This window comes from Haliotis asinina, chromosome 1, assembly GCF_037392515.1.
Source record: "Haliotis asinina isolate JCU_RB_2024 chromosome 1, JCU_Hal_asi_v2, whole genome shotgun sequence".
Classification (NCBI taxonomy): Eukaryota; Metazoa; Mollusca; class Gastropoda; order Lepetellida; family Haliotidae; genus Haliotis; species Haliotis asinina.
Genome location: NC_090280.1, coordinates 35,788,934 through 35,803,391, shown reverse-complemented (window position 1 = coordinate 35,803,391; position 14,458 = coordinate 35,788,934). Strand labels below are relative to the sequence as shown.

The window sequence follows — 14,458 nt, the reverse complement described above, 5'->3', positions numbered from 1 at the left end:
CACTGACTGGGTTGACAAATGTCATCGGTTCCCAACTGCACAGATCTATGCACATGCCGTCACTGTATTGTCTGGTCCAGACTCGATTATTTACAACCCCCCGCCACTTAGCTGAAATACTGCTGAGTGCGGCGTAAAACTAAACTCACTCAACCACCCAACCTTTCAATTTCGCTGATCCACCACGTCGGTATCACAGGCTCGAGAAGATCAGTTTCAATCCGGAATGGCTGAAGGGTCGTTGCTCAAAAGGATTCCTAATCTCGCCCCCGTCAGCTTACAAAGCCCAATACTGTGTTTGAGACTTTGGTAATGTCTGTCTTGAACTCTATGAGTATGTCGAAGTCCTTTATTAGAGGAGATACGTACAGCAGTCACTGGCCTAAAGTTACCACTTTCTTCTTATGCTACCGTATTTGATACCGTATTACTACATATTTACCAGGAGGACGCAGGCAAACACAGCTTTTCTCCTTACTGGATGAAGATGACCACGTCCAGGGAAGGACAGCAATATGTAGCCTCTTATATTGTTTTCAACATTTAGAAAGTGAGAGACGTCCCATTTTGATGTTACCAACATTGAAAAGTTATCTATTTAAATTGTTATTTACAAAATGGAATAAAAGGAACAAAACCAAGTCCATCATCAAAAGAAATCAAAACTAACAAGCAAAGATTAATGTACGGATCTGACTGTTCGATATCACAGAGATAACACAGTGTGTTAGAAAAAAGGTAGGTCCATCCTGTCTCGTCTGTGGCTCTCGTCAAAATAATGAGAGACAACTGTTTAAAACAGAAATTCTACAAAATAAGCAATTGAATGGGACAACATTTGTGTAAGCATGTGGGACCGGATACGATCCTTGTTGATTCTCAAACGGGGCAGCTGAAGAAATCGTTCATACCTAAGCTGTTGACAAACAATCACCATTTAGATTATTACAGCTAGATTACTTTCTGGTATAAGTGACAAATATGGTTTAAAACCACTCGCATAGTTGTCTCTCCTGTTCATCATACCCTGACTACTTCAACAACCTTAGGCGTTTTCTGTTTGTGTTTAGACAGTACCTTCTTCACAAACGCCACCAGAATAAGGAAGGTGATGGAAAACAAGACGCTCTCCGCAAACAAAACGTAACTGTACCACATTGGTGAGTATAGATCCATAGTAACCCCAATGATCTGAGGGTTTGCAAGTCCCCCGAGACCCAAGGCAACATAAATAACTCCCATCAACTTCCCAGAGAGTTGGACCAGCTCCTTTTCTGTCCAAGTGAGGCTTGCAGGGAACACCACTGAGATCGCCAGACCAATACCAACAATGCAGATCCAGATCCCTGTACCAAATCCATAGGTGGCTGACAGGAGGAGTCCGAGCTGGGACGTGCAGAGGACCACACAACAGATAGTGAAGAATTGGGCATGCGTCACGAAACTGATGAGAATGATGCCAATCCCCCTCCCTGCTGTGTAGGAGGCCCAGAAGGCAGAAGACAGGCGTCCACCATATTTCTTTGTCCAGTTCATCTGCTTCACGACAAACACAGCCAAGAAAGATGGTGAGGTGTCCTCCACCTCGTCTAGGAAGAAGTAGAAGAGAGCAAAGAGTGCCAATGTGATGATGAGAATATGTCGAGGGAGGGTTCTCTTTTTTCTCACAGGACCTTCTTCCTCTTCCTGGCCCTTGGTGTCCTTTTGTGTGTCCTTCCTCCGAATGTTACCTGTACCCTTGTTCTTTTCGTGGAAATATTTGATAAGGAACACGAAGGAAGACAACCCTGAGAGAACAGCAGCAATGAGAAAGCCATAGTGGATGTTACTCTCTGGCCTAGGTGGTGCCATAGTAGTCATGTTGGAGGTTGTTGTCGTGAAGGAGGGACTACTTGTTGTTGTGAAAGACGTGTTAGCTGCATCTGTCACAGGTTCCAGGGAGAGGAATGGTTCAAGGACGAAGGGGGCAACGGTTGCCCCGAGGGAGAAGGAAAAATGCAGAGCCTGCATGAAGGGTTTGCCCTCGTCGCCCCACTCCTCCACGATCTCCACATTAGAACCTGAAACAGATGAACAGGAATCCTTAAGTTCGTTGTGTGTTTGTTTGATATTTCTCGCACCTCTGGATTATTTCGGCTATATGATACTGATCAGTATATCACTGGGTCGAACAACCAACCCAATAATAAGCCTCATCTACGCAACTGTGACATGCATCCCCTAAGTCAGTGGACCTGATCATTTGATCTGGACAAACCTTTGGGTTTATTGTGTATCAAACCCATACGTTCTTGCTGGATGGACAAACATGTCAGAAACCAAACTGAACCCTGAGACAGTTGACGTAACCGACGTATAATCCGGTCAAATCAAAGAATCTTATAAAAGAATCGGCGGAGGAAGGGGCACAACTTATGACCTCTAGACTACTTGACGAATACCAAGGTAAGGAGACATTCGAAGACATTACCTGACCTGGCGGCTCCTGTAGTCAGCTGAGATGTCCTGTAGTGGAGACATAGCATCTTACCGGACGTGGCAGCTCCTGTAACTAGCTGAGATGTGCTGTAGTGGAGACATAGCATCTTACCTGACCTGCCAGCTCCTGTAACCAGCTGAGATGTGCTGTAGTAGAGACATAGCTTTTTACCTGACCTGACAGCTCCTGTAGTCAGTTGAGATGTGCTGTAGTAGAGACATGGCATCCTACCTGACCTGACAGCTCCTGTAGTCAGCTGAGATGTGCTGTAGTGGCGACATAGTGTCTTACCTGACCTGACAGCTCCTGTAGCCAGCTGAGATGTGCTGTAGTGGAGACATAGCATCTTACCTGACCTGGCAGTTCCTATAGTCAGCTGAGATGTGCTGTAGTGGAGACATAGCATCTTACCTGACCTGCCAGCTCCTGTAGTCAGTTGAGATGTGTTGTAGTGGAGACATAGCTTCTTACCTGACCTGCCAGCTCCTGTAGTCAGCTGAGATGTGCTGTAGTGGCGACATAGCATCTAACCTGACCTGGCAGCTCCTGTAACCAGCTGAGATGTGCTGTAGTAGAGACATGGCATCTTACCTGACCTGGCAGCTCCTGTAACCAGCTCGTGTAACAGGAACATCATGACCATCGTCCAGTACACAGAACACCAGGGGATGATGGCACACGTCACAGCATACAGGAAGGATGACACAAACAGAACCATGTGACGGTTGAACCTGTCGTATAGGGCTCCACCGACTAAGTTTCCAACTACACCTCCTACGGCTGCAGCTGTGAAGAAGGCTGCACCCTTGCTTGTGCCAACTCCGGTGATCTGCTGAAGGTCGAGGAAGGCTGGTCCCTTCAGTCCAACAATCCATCCCTGAAGAATATAGTGGCTAGGATGACAGTCACCTCACACAGTAACGCTTATCTAAAGGACACTGTTGAACTTGCATATCAGTAGGGACGGTGGGTCAGCCCTGTGGTTAAAGCGTTCGGTCCTCACGACCTGGATTCGATTCCCCACATGGGTATAACATGTCCATTTCTGGGTGCGTCCGGCAGTGATATTGCTGGAATATTGCTAAAAGCGGCATAACTCCTCACTCACTCACTGTGCCAGTAAGGCCTTGGGTGTCAAGGTGTGTTTAGGTTCAAGTTGTCTTTTCAATGAATTGGACTTAGGGGTCATGGAAAACGATCTTTAACCTTCCTTGCAATATGCCCACATACAGCCTCAGAAGAAATCCAGCCTCTATATATATATGTGTGTGTGTGTGTGTGTGTGTGTGTGTGTGTGTGTGTGTGTGTGTGTGTGTGTGTGTGTGTGTGTGTGTGTGTGTGTGTGTGTGTGTGTGTGTGTGTGTGTGTGTGTGTGTGTGTGTGTGTGTGTGTGTGTGTGTGTGTGTGTGTGTGTGTGTGTGTGTGTGTGTGTGTGTACATACAGCAACGTGACTGGCAACCTTCGGGAGCATCATGCTAAGTATGCGGATCATGCTTTTGAAATGTCTCGCTTGCATCCCAAGTTCAGTGTCGTCAGAGTCCCCATTGTTCTCGGTGCCCTTGGTTTGGTACATCCTGAACTCTTGGCGCAGATCAGGAGGATGACCGGGTTCTCCACCCTGAGCACGGTCCCTCTGATGCAGAAGACTGCACTGTTGGGGTGTACATATTCTCCGGAAAGTTCTTTGTGGGTTCGACTAGGCAACGTTTCCTGGGAGAAGCCACATTGGATGTCTGGACTACATGTTGAGGGAGCAAGGGCCATGAGCTGATGATGAGCATCTACCAGCCTGACTGTGCCCTTAAAGTGCTGTTAGGGTGTCCTTGGTGTACATTTTATGATCAAAGTGCCATCATAGAGAGAGCTTTTCAGGTAAACATTCACGGTCGTACCAGGAAAGAAAAGAAGTGTAGGCACAACTGGACGTTTAGTGGGGCGTGTGGGCTATGTATATTTTCATAGGGACGTTACTGAAATGTAGCTATAAATTGATTGATTGACAACAGAAGTCAGTAAACTTGGTTGCTGTCAGCATGTTTTGTACTGTTTTAAATAAAAAAAATTCTAAATATATTCTCTGAAAAGATTGAAATACATTTATTCATGACCTCATAGCAGAAAATGCTGTCTAGAGCAAGCTTTGGGAGTCGGGACACGCCCACATCCGCTACTAAAAGTCCAGTTGTGCCAACACTTTTTTTCTTTCCTGGTACGACCCTGAATGTCGTTCCTGAAAAGCCCTCTCTATAATGGCATCTTGACCATAAAATGTACACCAAGGACACCCTAACAGTTTACGGACTTCTGTCATTTTATTGTGTACATGGTAAGTCCAAGTGATGACATGCGAACATCATCGATGTTGGATCAAAGGTACGCTTTGAACTAGGCGAACTAAAGTGCCTAAGGGCAGGTACGCTACTGACATTCCAAACTTCAAGGGTGTATACTTACAGAGAAGAACGACGAGAGATATAGGCCCATGGTGTAGTAGAACCTTTCTCTGTACACAGGACTAGCCATTTTCAGCTTTATTCTTTTCACCCATGACTGCTTCTGTTGGGTCACAACCGGAACCGGATGTGGCTTCTCAGCCAGGCCAGGACTGTTTCCGTCAGACGACATGTGTCTGTCAAAAAGGATTTAAAAAGTTATGTTATTTAGAAAGACGGCAGTTTCCCAACGAATGTTCACTGATAAGTAAGGCGATAAAGACATCAAGTATTTTGCAGAGCATTAAGAAACGTAAGTGTTACAAATTTCAACCCATCTTTCTCAGCAGCAACAGTAGTAGATTGGCAATGTTCAAAAGCTACATTATCGTTATGGAAATTATGCCTTTCAGGATTTGAAATTATTTAAACGCTTAAAAGCGACAGTCGTGGGTTTTAGGAAGTGGGCTTATTGATACACATAATTTCCGCTCTGACAAACGGAAACCTAGAAAACGTGGAAATCTCAAAACGAGGCTCTGTCGGTTGAAACGTTTGGCTGTCTGGTACAGATTTGATGTTACATCAATCTCAAAGTGCGTTGCAGAACTACACTGAATAAGCGCAAAAAAGTGATGCAACCAGTGAGCCAGGAGCATTGTGAATCATTTTACGACCTCATCAAACAGGGACAGTCTGTGACGTCTTTGTTAATGTCATGCTGCCTGCACCTCGCCATAAAATATAGAAATACGATGTTATTATATAACTTGTTAAAGTTTGTTACCATTATCTTACGAAACAAGGAATTGGAATTCAGTGTAACCAGAGCTGTTTATGGTGACTATTTTCACTTTAACAAGAGAAAATTCGGCTGAAAAGTATGACTCACTCATTCACCCACTCACTCACCGAGGGAAACGAAGTTAGTGAGTGAGAAAATAATTCACCATTTACAGAGTTAGTGTGAACAAATATAGGCAATAGAGTCAGCTGTAAATAAAATGTCAGTTGTGAACGCTGCCAGCACGTGGCTCACAGTTTCTGAACGGAAGTAAGGGACCGTTCATAACTTAAAGCTAATGGGAGTGGTTTGTTGAGACACATGTACAGTGTGAATGACCCCACTGAATTATTGTTCATCCGTTTTTTTAAAATATCTGATGGCAGATTGTTTCATAGAAGACTCATACAGTTTCTATATGACCTATCGACAATATGATACACAGTAGAAACATCTTTGGCATCCGAACAAACAAGTATATATCCAAAGGAACACAAACATGTCATATCCCGCTAATAGTTGTACAGATTCAAGGTAAACCGAGTCTGACCGACCACTGTCTGATGACATTGTCAGGCGAATTGCGTGAATTAACGCTCAAAGAGCTACACGCTTGCACTGTCATGTCTGTTAAATCAGAACAATGTCACTGTGTTACCTGACCAGCAAGATCGACAGGTCTTTCACCGACTGAACACGTCTGGGATAAATTCCACAGACGTTTACAATGTCATCCGAATGCTCCAACAAAGCTGCAAGACTCCGTCAAACCCTTCCTCAGACAGACCTCGAGTTGTTAAGCATTATCTTAATATTGTGTTTTCCTGGCCCGCAGGTTCCCTTGATTTTGTCAACAAGTGAAGCCGTATGAGATGAAATGGAGGGACGTTTACGACGATATCCGAATCCTCCAACAACGCTGCAGGAACTCATGTCCTTCTTTCGATATGGAATGGTTTTACCCAGGACTTTCAGCAACGTTTACTGACCTCAGTGAGGCGACTGTGCCACGACAATGCACCAGATGGACACACTCGCTACTTACTTGTAAACCCTCTCTTGCCCATGCCAGGTACTCTGTCCTTTTTCTGAAGTTTTATCGTTATCGATTCCTTCAAACATTTCCTTGTAATAATATTTCATTCAAGGCAGAAAAAGCTAAGACCCGTGAAGATACGGGCTAAAATTGGCCTTCAGCACCCCATGCTTGTCGCAAGAGGCGAGTAACGGGACACATGCTGTAGGTCGATGCTCATGGTGTTGTCCACTGGAGTGTCTGGTCCAGATTCACTTATTTTCAGACCGCTACCAAATATGGCTGAATGAGTGAGTGACCGAGTGAGTGAGTGGGTGAGTAAAATATGACGGTGCTGTCACTGACGGGGACACCAGGACAATGTACCCACGTGGGGAATCGAACCCGGGTCTTCGACGTGACGAGCGTACGTTTTAACCCGTGGGCTACCCCACCGCCCCAATGGTAGTGCTTGTGGTTGATGCGAAAAATTGAGTGAGCCTGTCCGTCACTGTAACAGTAAATCAACGTGTTTCCACTCCTGAAGTACAGGGCGGTACAGCTATACTTGAACTCGTCTACAGTGCCGACATATCAACCACATGGGAATTTCTCCACAATTTGGACAAATTGTTTTGTTCTGTTTTATTAAACCCCAGTTAGAACTACCACGCTCATCGAAATAGTGTTTGTTGTTTGTTTGTTTCTTGTTTCACGCCACACTGATTCGAGCTGCATGGCGTCGATCTGTAATAATCGATTCTGGGTCAGAGAATCCAGTGATCGACATACGTAATTTGGATTCAAGTCCACCCAATTCTATTTGTCACGTTTTACGACAGGCAAAGGCTGCTAAATTCTCTGTATAACTTGACACGACGTTTCAGGTCTGTCGGCCACCCCACGAAGAACTTACCAGTAGAGTATCAAGGTCATTGTAAACCCGAGCTCAGTGACCCCCTTGCGGGTCACGTTTGAAGCATCTCCCCAATACAACAATACAGGTAACAGTCTGTCCATGATTACAGGTAATGTTAGAATGGTTTCAGCAAACACCGTGATCCCAATCTGCAACCAGAGCCGTGTTTACATATGTTTGGATCAACATGTGTCAGGTGGCACCGTTTGTTTGTTCAAGGCCAGTGCCCCACATACATGTCACCCAGTTTTACAGACACAACGTTGGTTGCGGGATGTATTAGAGGACGGATAACAATAACAGAATAAAAAAGGCGACCCGGCACACATGCCGCAAAGATCCGAGTTAGAACTGGTTACTCAGTAACCATGAGTGACGTAAGACACGATTAACAGAACTAGGTGGTCAGGCTCGCTGAACTGGTTGACACATGTCATCGTATCCCAGTTGTGTAGATCGATGTTCATGCTGTTGACCACTGGATTGCGTGGTTCAGACTCAAATAATTACTAACCATCGCCATATAGTTGTTACTGAGTGTGGCGTAAAACTAAACTCTCCCACAATGACTTCAGGGTGTGCATATACGTATATGCACTGCAGGCGATGCCCAGGTCAGTGGGGCGAGATAGGTCGCCTCACGTGTCTTTACCATAAGGTATTCATAGGATTTACACAGAGGCGTGGAATAAATGAATCTGTAACTTGATAGCAATCGTTTTCGCATTAAAGTACATGCGTATGCATTTATGGAAGCCCTTATATTCACCTCAAAGATACCTTGAGAACGAATAAGTGTAGACATTATTATCCCGGTTAAGCCAAGCTGCCAGTGAGATTAACAGTCATAGCCCATCCTCTTCTGGGTAAACCTAAGCAATCTGGGGAAACTTGGGGTGCAACAAGTAAAATTACTTAACCTTTTATCTCTTCAGTACGTTTTTATGTGTCTACTTGGGGAGCAACAAGTAAAATTACTTTTATCCCTTCAATACGTTGTTCTGTTGGAAGCAAACAACAAATAGTGTGTGAAATAGTTTCCGGATTTTGCCAGCGAGCCGAGTCGGACTAGTCATGTCCGAAAGTAATTATCCCACACACTAGCCCGAAACTTGAATGTAAAAACTATACAAAGAGATTACAAAAAGGTAAATCAGCTAAATTTATCAGGCCCTAATCTTGCGTGATTTAAAAGTGTATTTATTATAACTTAAGAAGTCGGATAGAGTGAAGTATTTAAAAATGATTCAGTGAAAATTCACATGCCAGTCGGGACATTTATTGGCCCGGTTGGATTTTTTCAAGCCACGGGCAAGCGGACCAGTAGCCATTTCGCACACAGACAAAAACAAGTACATCACTTAATGCCATTTAAAGCCTGTGTTGTTACCATTGTCGCATGGATTATCTTGAAAACGAATGTCCTTATTTTCTCATTATATATGCATACTAACGGATAAAGAATATTGGTGCTCCGTCGTGATATTGCTAGGATAGACTGAGGTGAGACGAGGTGAGACGAGGTGAGACGAACATAAAGTAGCTGTGTATACATAACAGGGACAGAAACAAATGAAAATTGGAAAGGAGTCCCGGTGATAGGGCAGATTCAGATCCTCAACCTGAAAGAATGGTTTTTGCAATATTGAAAGGAAAAGGAACGTGGATCAGGGACTGTGAGACAGACAGTTTATGGTGGCAGTGTGATGTTTACAACGTCTAATAGACAGCTGTGATATTCTTGCACCAAGATCCTTCCCAAACGTTTCATTACGTAATAAGAATATAGATTGAAGACATATGTGAAAATAGAGAGTTAATACGGGAGATATCCTTCCATGAATTACATCTAATATCACATAAAAGTTGCACTCGGCGAGAAAGTGTACCTCCTCAACAGATTTGCTGCGACAAAAATTACAAATCCTATCATCTAAAGGCGTTTTGGGGCGGGTGTGCCTGGCTTGTTTTATGTCAACCGGCAGAGTTGGACAGCAAAGCTTACTCATAATACTGCGATGGGATCTTGATAACGGTACACGGAACATTAACATTACATGTCGGTATAGCCATGGCTGGCTGATTCCTGTCACTCTCTCCCTTAGGCACATCCTGGTCATATGTAACAACACCCCCGTGCTGTCATTTTCAGTTATGTATACGCCGCCCTTGCCTCACCACAACTAACACAAACTCTTCTGGAATTGTTAATTGAGTTGTTATAACCCCATTCCCCTCTTTTTGTACCATAAGCAAATATGGCTTACGACCATTTTTAGCAATATTCGAGCAATATCAAGAGGTGGACACCACGAATGGTCTTCATACATTTTGCTCATGTTGGGAATCGAACCCGAATCTTCGGCGTGACGAGAGAACGCTTTACTCTGTGCTTCTCCACCGCCCCATTTACTAAGGCATGTGACCCGTGAAGGTCCCGGGGTAGAACAGGCCTTCAGCAACCCATGCTTGCCATAAAAGGCGACTATGCTTGTCCTAAGAGGCGACTAAAGGTATCTGGTGGTCAGGCTCGCTGACTTGCTTGACTCATGTCATCGTATCCTTTTTGCGTAGATCGATGCTCATGCTGTTGATCACCGATATGTCTGGTCCAGACTTGGTTATTGACCGACCAGCGCCATATAGTTGTTGCTGGATTATTCCTGAGTGCGGCGTTAACAACAAACCAAGTTGGGCTTTGTCCCATAATGTGTTTTGTTAAAACACTGACGCATGACCAAATACATGCAGTATTATGCTGTTTTCAGGAGCATAACGTTTGCACCACTTTAAATGAAGCACAGTATTTTTTTCCGTCAATACAATTGGGGCAACTAACATGAAAGCATCCCTGTAAGAATATTCAGCATCACGAAGCCATAGCTACAGAGCTCCTCTTACACGGTTAACCCACACTGAAAGGGAGATCATGTCTGTAGGAAGACTAATTTTAGACGTTGTGTTTTTCAGTGTGAACCTGTCGTAAACACGGTGCATACATTAATACGCTTTACGTAAGTCACAGTCATGAAACATGAGCTGTAACTGATCTTCGAGTAGCGTAGTCTCTCTTTGGATCATGTAGTTCTTGGAGTGGACTAAAAGCTATTCTGCGAAATGAACATATTTTAAAGAAAAAGGGTTCATAGTACCAAAAAATATAATGGAAAGGAGCCCTGAGATATTTAAGACAGCAGTTAAAATCTAGACTTGCCACAATTTCTACTCTTCCGGACTTTCTTGGACATATTTGCTTCAGGGTCTGTATGACTGACTAGCTTCGGAGTTTAACGGTGAATATAATTCAGCATCGCTTGGGGGCCTTACAATACCTTTAAATCTTGTAGGTTTTGGAGTTTAATATTGTCTTAAAATCACGTAGCTAGGGAGCTTAATGTTGACTGTAACTCATGAGCGTAACGTTGACTTTAGATAACGTAGACTTGGGAACGTAAAATTGACTTTAATCACATATTCTCAAGAGCGTAACGCTGTCTTTAAATCACGTAGACTTGGGAGTTAATCACTGACTTTAAATCACGTAGACTTGGGAGTTAATCACTGACTTTAAATCACGTAGACTTGGGAGTTAATCACTGACTTTAACCCCGTAGACTTTGGAGTTAATCACTGACTTTAAATCACGTAGGCTTGGGAGTGTAACATGTAACATGTCACACGCTGTCTTTAAATCACGTAGACTTGGGAGTTAAACACTGACTTTAACCTCGTAGACTTGGGAGTTAAACACTGACTTTAAATCAAGTAGACTTTGGAGTGTAACATGTAACATGTAACACGCTGCCTTTAAATCACGTAGACTTGGGAGTTAAACACTGACTTTAACCTCGTAGACTTGGGAGTTAAGCACTGACTTTAAATCACGTAGGCTTGGGAGTTAAACACTGACTTTAAATCAAGTAGACTTGGGAGTTAAACACTGACTTTAAATCACGTAGACTTGGGAGTTAATCACTGACTTTAAATCACGTAGACTTGGGAGTTAATCACTGACTTTAAATCACGTAGACTTGGGAGTTAATCACTGACTTTAAATCACTTAGACTCTGGAGTTAAACACTGACTTTGATCACGTAGACTTGGGAGTTAAACACTGACTTTAAATCACGTAGACTTGGGAGTTAATCACTGACTTTAAATCACGTAGACTTGGGAGTTAATCACTGACTTTAAATCACGTAGACTTGGGAGTTAATCACTGACTTTAACCCCGTAGACTTTGGAGTTAATCACTGACTTTAAATCACGTAGGCTTGGGAGTGTAACATGTAACATGTAACACGCTGCCTTTAAATCACGTAGACTTGGGAGTTAAACACTGACTTTAACCTCGTAGACTTGGGAGTTAAGCACTGACTTTAAATCACGTAGGCTTGGGAGTTAAACACTGACTTTAAATCAAGTAGACTTGGGAGTTAAACACTGACTTTAAATCACGTAGACTTGGGAGTTAATCACTGACTTTAAATCACGTAGACTTGGGAGTTAATCACTGACTTTAAATCACGTAGACTTGGGAGTTAATCACTGACTTTAAATCACTTAGACTCTGGAGTTAAACACTGACTTTAATCACGTAGACTTGGGAGTTAATCACTGACTTTAAATCACGTAGACTTGGGAGTTAATCACTGACTTTAAATCACGTAGACTTGGGAGTTAATCACTGACTTTAATTCACGTAGGCTTGGGAGTGTAACATGTAACATGTAACACGCTGTCTTTAAATCACGTAGACTTGGGAGTTAAACACTGACTTTAACCTCGTAGACTTGGGAGTTAAACACTGACTATAAATCAAGTAGACTTTGGAGTGTAACATGTAACATGTAACACGCTGCCTTTAAATCACGTTGACTTGGGAGTTAAACACTGACTTTAACCTCGTAGACTTGGGAGTTAAGCACTGACTTTAAATCACGTAGGCTTGGGAGTTAAACACTGACTTTAAATCAAGTAGACTTGGGAGTTAAACACTGACTTTAAATCACGTAGACTTGGGAGTTAATCACTGACTTTAAATCACGTAGACTTGGGAGTTAATCACTGACTTTAAATCACGTAGACTTGGGAGTGTAACATGCACTGACTTTAAATCACGTAGACTTGGGAGTCTTAAACACGTACCTTTGAGTATATTATCTACGTCGCAGTAGTTATGCGTTGATGGAGTAGGTTCTGGTCCCCTATTTTCTGTTCTGCTGTTGACGAGTGTTCTGTTCCCAACTCTCCACTTGGACAGTGTGAGTTGACAGGCGAGAGAGGTGGTCAGATTTACGGCGGTTCAGCTGTGTAAGTAAGTCCACCAATACAACCGCGACCAGTACTTGCTCACGTTAAAGGTAATACCCGCTGTCGGTGTTCTTCGGTGCCCGTGTAAACACTTAGAGCTGTGAAGACAACTAGTCGAAGCGAATTTCTTATGCATTGTAAATATCACAGGTGAAAATGTGATGTTGACATGGTTTCAGCTATCTAGCATATACTGGTCTTCTCCAAACCGACAGAAAAAAACTCTCCATTACATCCAGAAGGCTTCAAATTGGGAGTTTAAATCACACGTAAGCTCAGGAGTTTAACTTATCAGTAAAATGTGTGACGCCTATTTATGGTGAGAGAGAATGTAGGGGAGAGGGGGGAGAGAGAGAGAGAGAGAGAGAGGGAGGGAGGGAGGGAGAGAAAGTGTGCTGGGTGAGCCCGCATACTGAGTCAGATCTTCGTGTCACGGGTGGCGACCTGTTTTGTGAAACAGCCTATTGCACTGTGATGTTACTATTTGACATACACGTCACATCTGTCAACGTGTGGGCATAGGACCAGAAACGAATGTTCCAAAGTTCACTACCAGCCACTGAACTTCTGATCCAGTTCACACGGTCACATTGTAGCAGTAGGGAGCCTAGTGGTGAAAGCGTTCGCTCGTCACACCCAACACCCGGGTTCGATTCACCTGATTGGTACAAAGTACGAAGCCGATTTCTGGTGTCCACCTCCGCGATACCGCCGAAATATCGCTTAAAGCGGTGTAAAACTAAATGCATTCACACACTCACTCTTCGGCTAAATGATTCTTTTGTAGCAAGTCCTACCCATTACTTTTACATTACGAAAGCCTAATGCTGCCACTTTTGTAGCATAAAATTAATCGAAGCAGCGAAAACATATTTGAAATAACGAAAAAATACTCGAAGCAACGAGTAAATAATTGAAGTAACGAGAATTGTATTTGAAAAAAAATATTTTATGATACAAAAGTGGCAGCATTAGGCTTTCGTATTACTAAACGTAGTGAAACAGGAGGCTTATCCTTCTTGAAACTATTTGTTCTGAATATCATCATCATCATCATCATCATCATCTTTATTTCCTCCACTGTAGGAGATTAGATGCTTATTACATCAATAAGACAGCATGAGTATATACACTGAGAAGAGAGTTAGTTTACTGATAGGGAAATGTGAGGTTATGGTATAGATAGGATAGGGGTGGGTGAGGAAACAAACATGTATATAATACACAGGATCAGTGTTTATATTGTATGAGCGCTATTGCGCTGGCACGTGAGCAAGAGACACAGTGTTCAATTGATGCTGGATTGGCGTTTATAGGGCAATCTAGTTTTGCTGTGTTTGCGTGTGAGACATTGCATTAATAGTTATGAGGTGTTGATACCTTGACATGGCCGTCATTAGGAAAAGAGCTGAGTGAGAGTGAAAGTTGGAGAGAACGTCTGGGTCAGAGAACACGTTCTGGGGACGTCCCATGATGTATTGGAGGAGAGTTTCTTCATCATAGTTGTGCAGGTGC

General features: G+C 43.3%; 1 protein-coding gene across 1 annotated transcript; it reads right to left on the bottom strand.

Annotated features, from left to right (window-relative positions):
• Nucleotides 1-335: 335 nt before the first annotated feature.
• On the bottom strand, nucleotides 336-13,366 carry LOC137278624 (sodium-dependent glucose transporter 1A-like). The gene is made up of 4 exons (XM_067811104.1): nucleotides 12,779-13,366; nucleotides 4,935-5,109; nucleotides 3,071-3,356; nucleotides 336-2,060 (listed from the first exon to the last, which is right to left on the bottom strand). Exons 2-4 carry the CDS (start codon nucleotides 5,103-5,105, stop codon nucleotides 1,021-1,023), a joined length of 1,497 nt encoding a protein of 498 aa, XP_067667205.1. The 5' UTR covers nucleotides 5,106-5,109; nucleotides 12,779-13,366; the 3' UTR covers nucleotides 336-1,020.
• Between the last annotated feature and the right edge of the window lie 1,092 nt (nucleotides 13,367-14,458).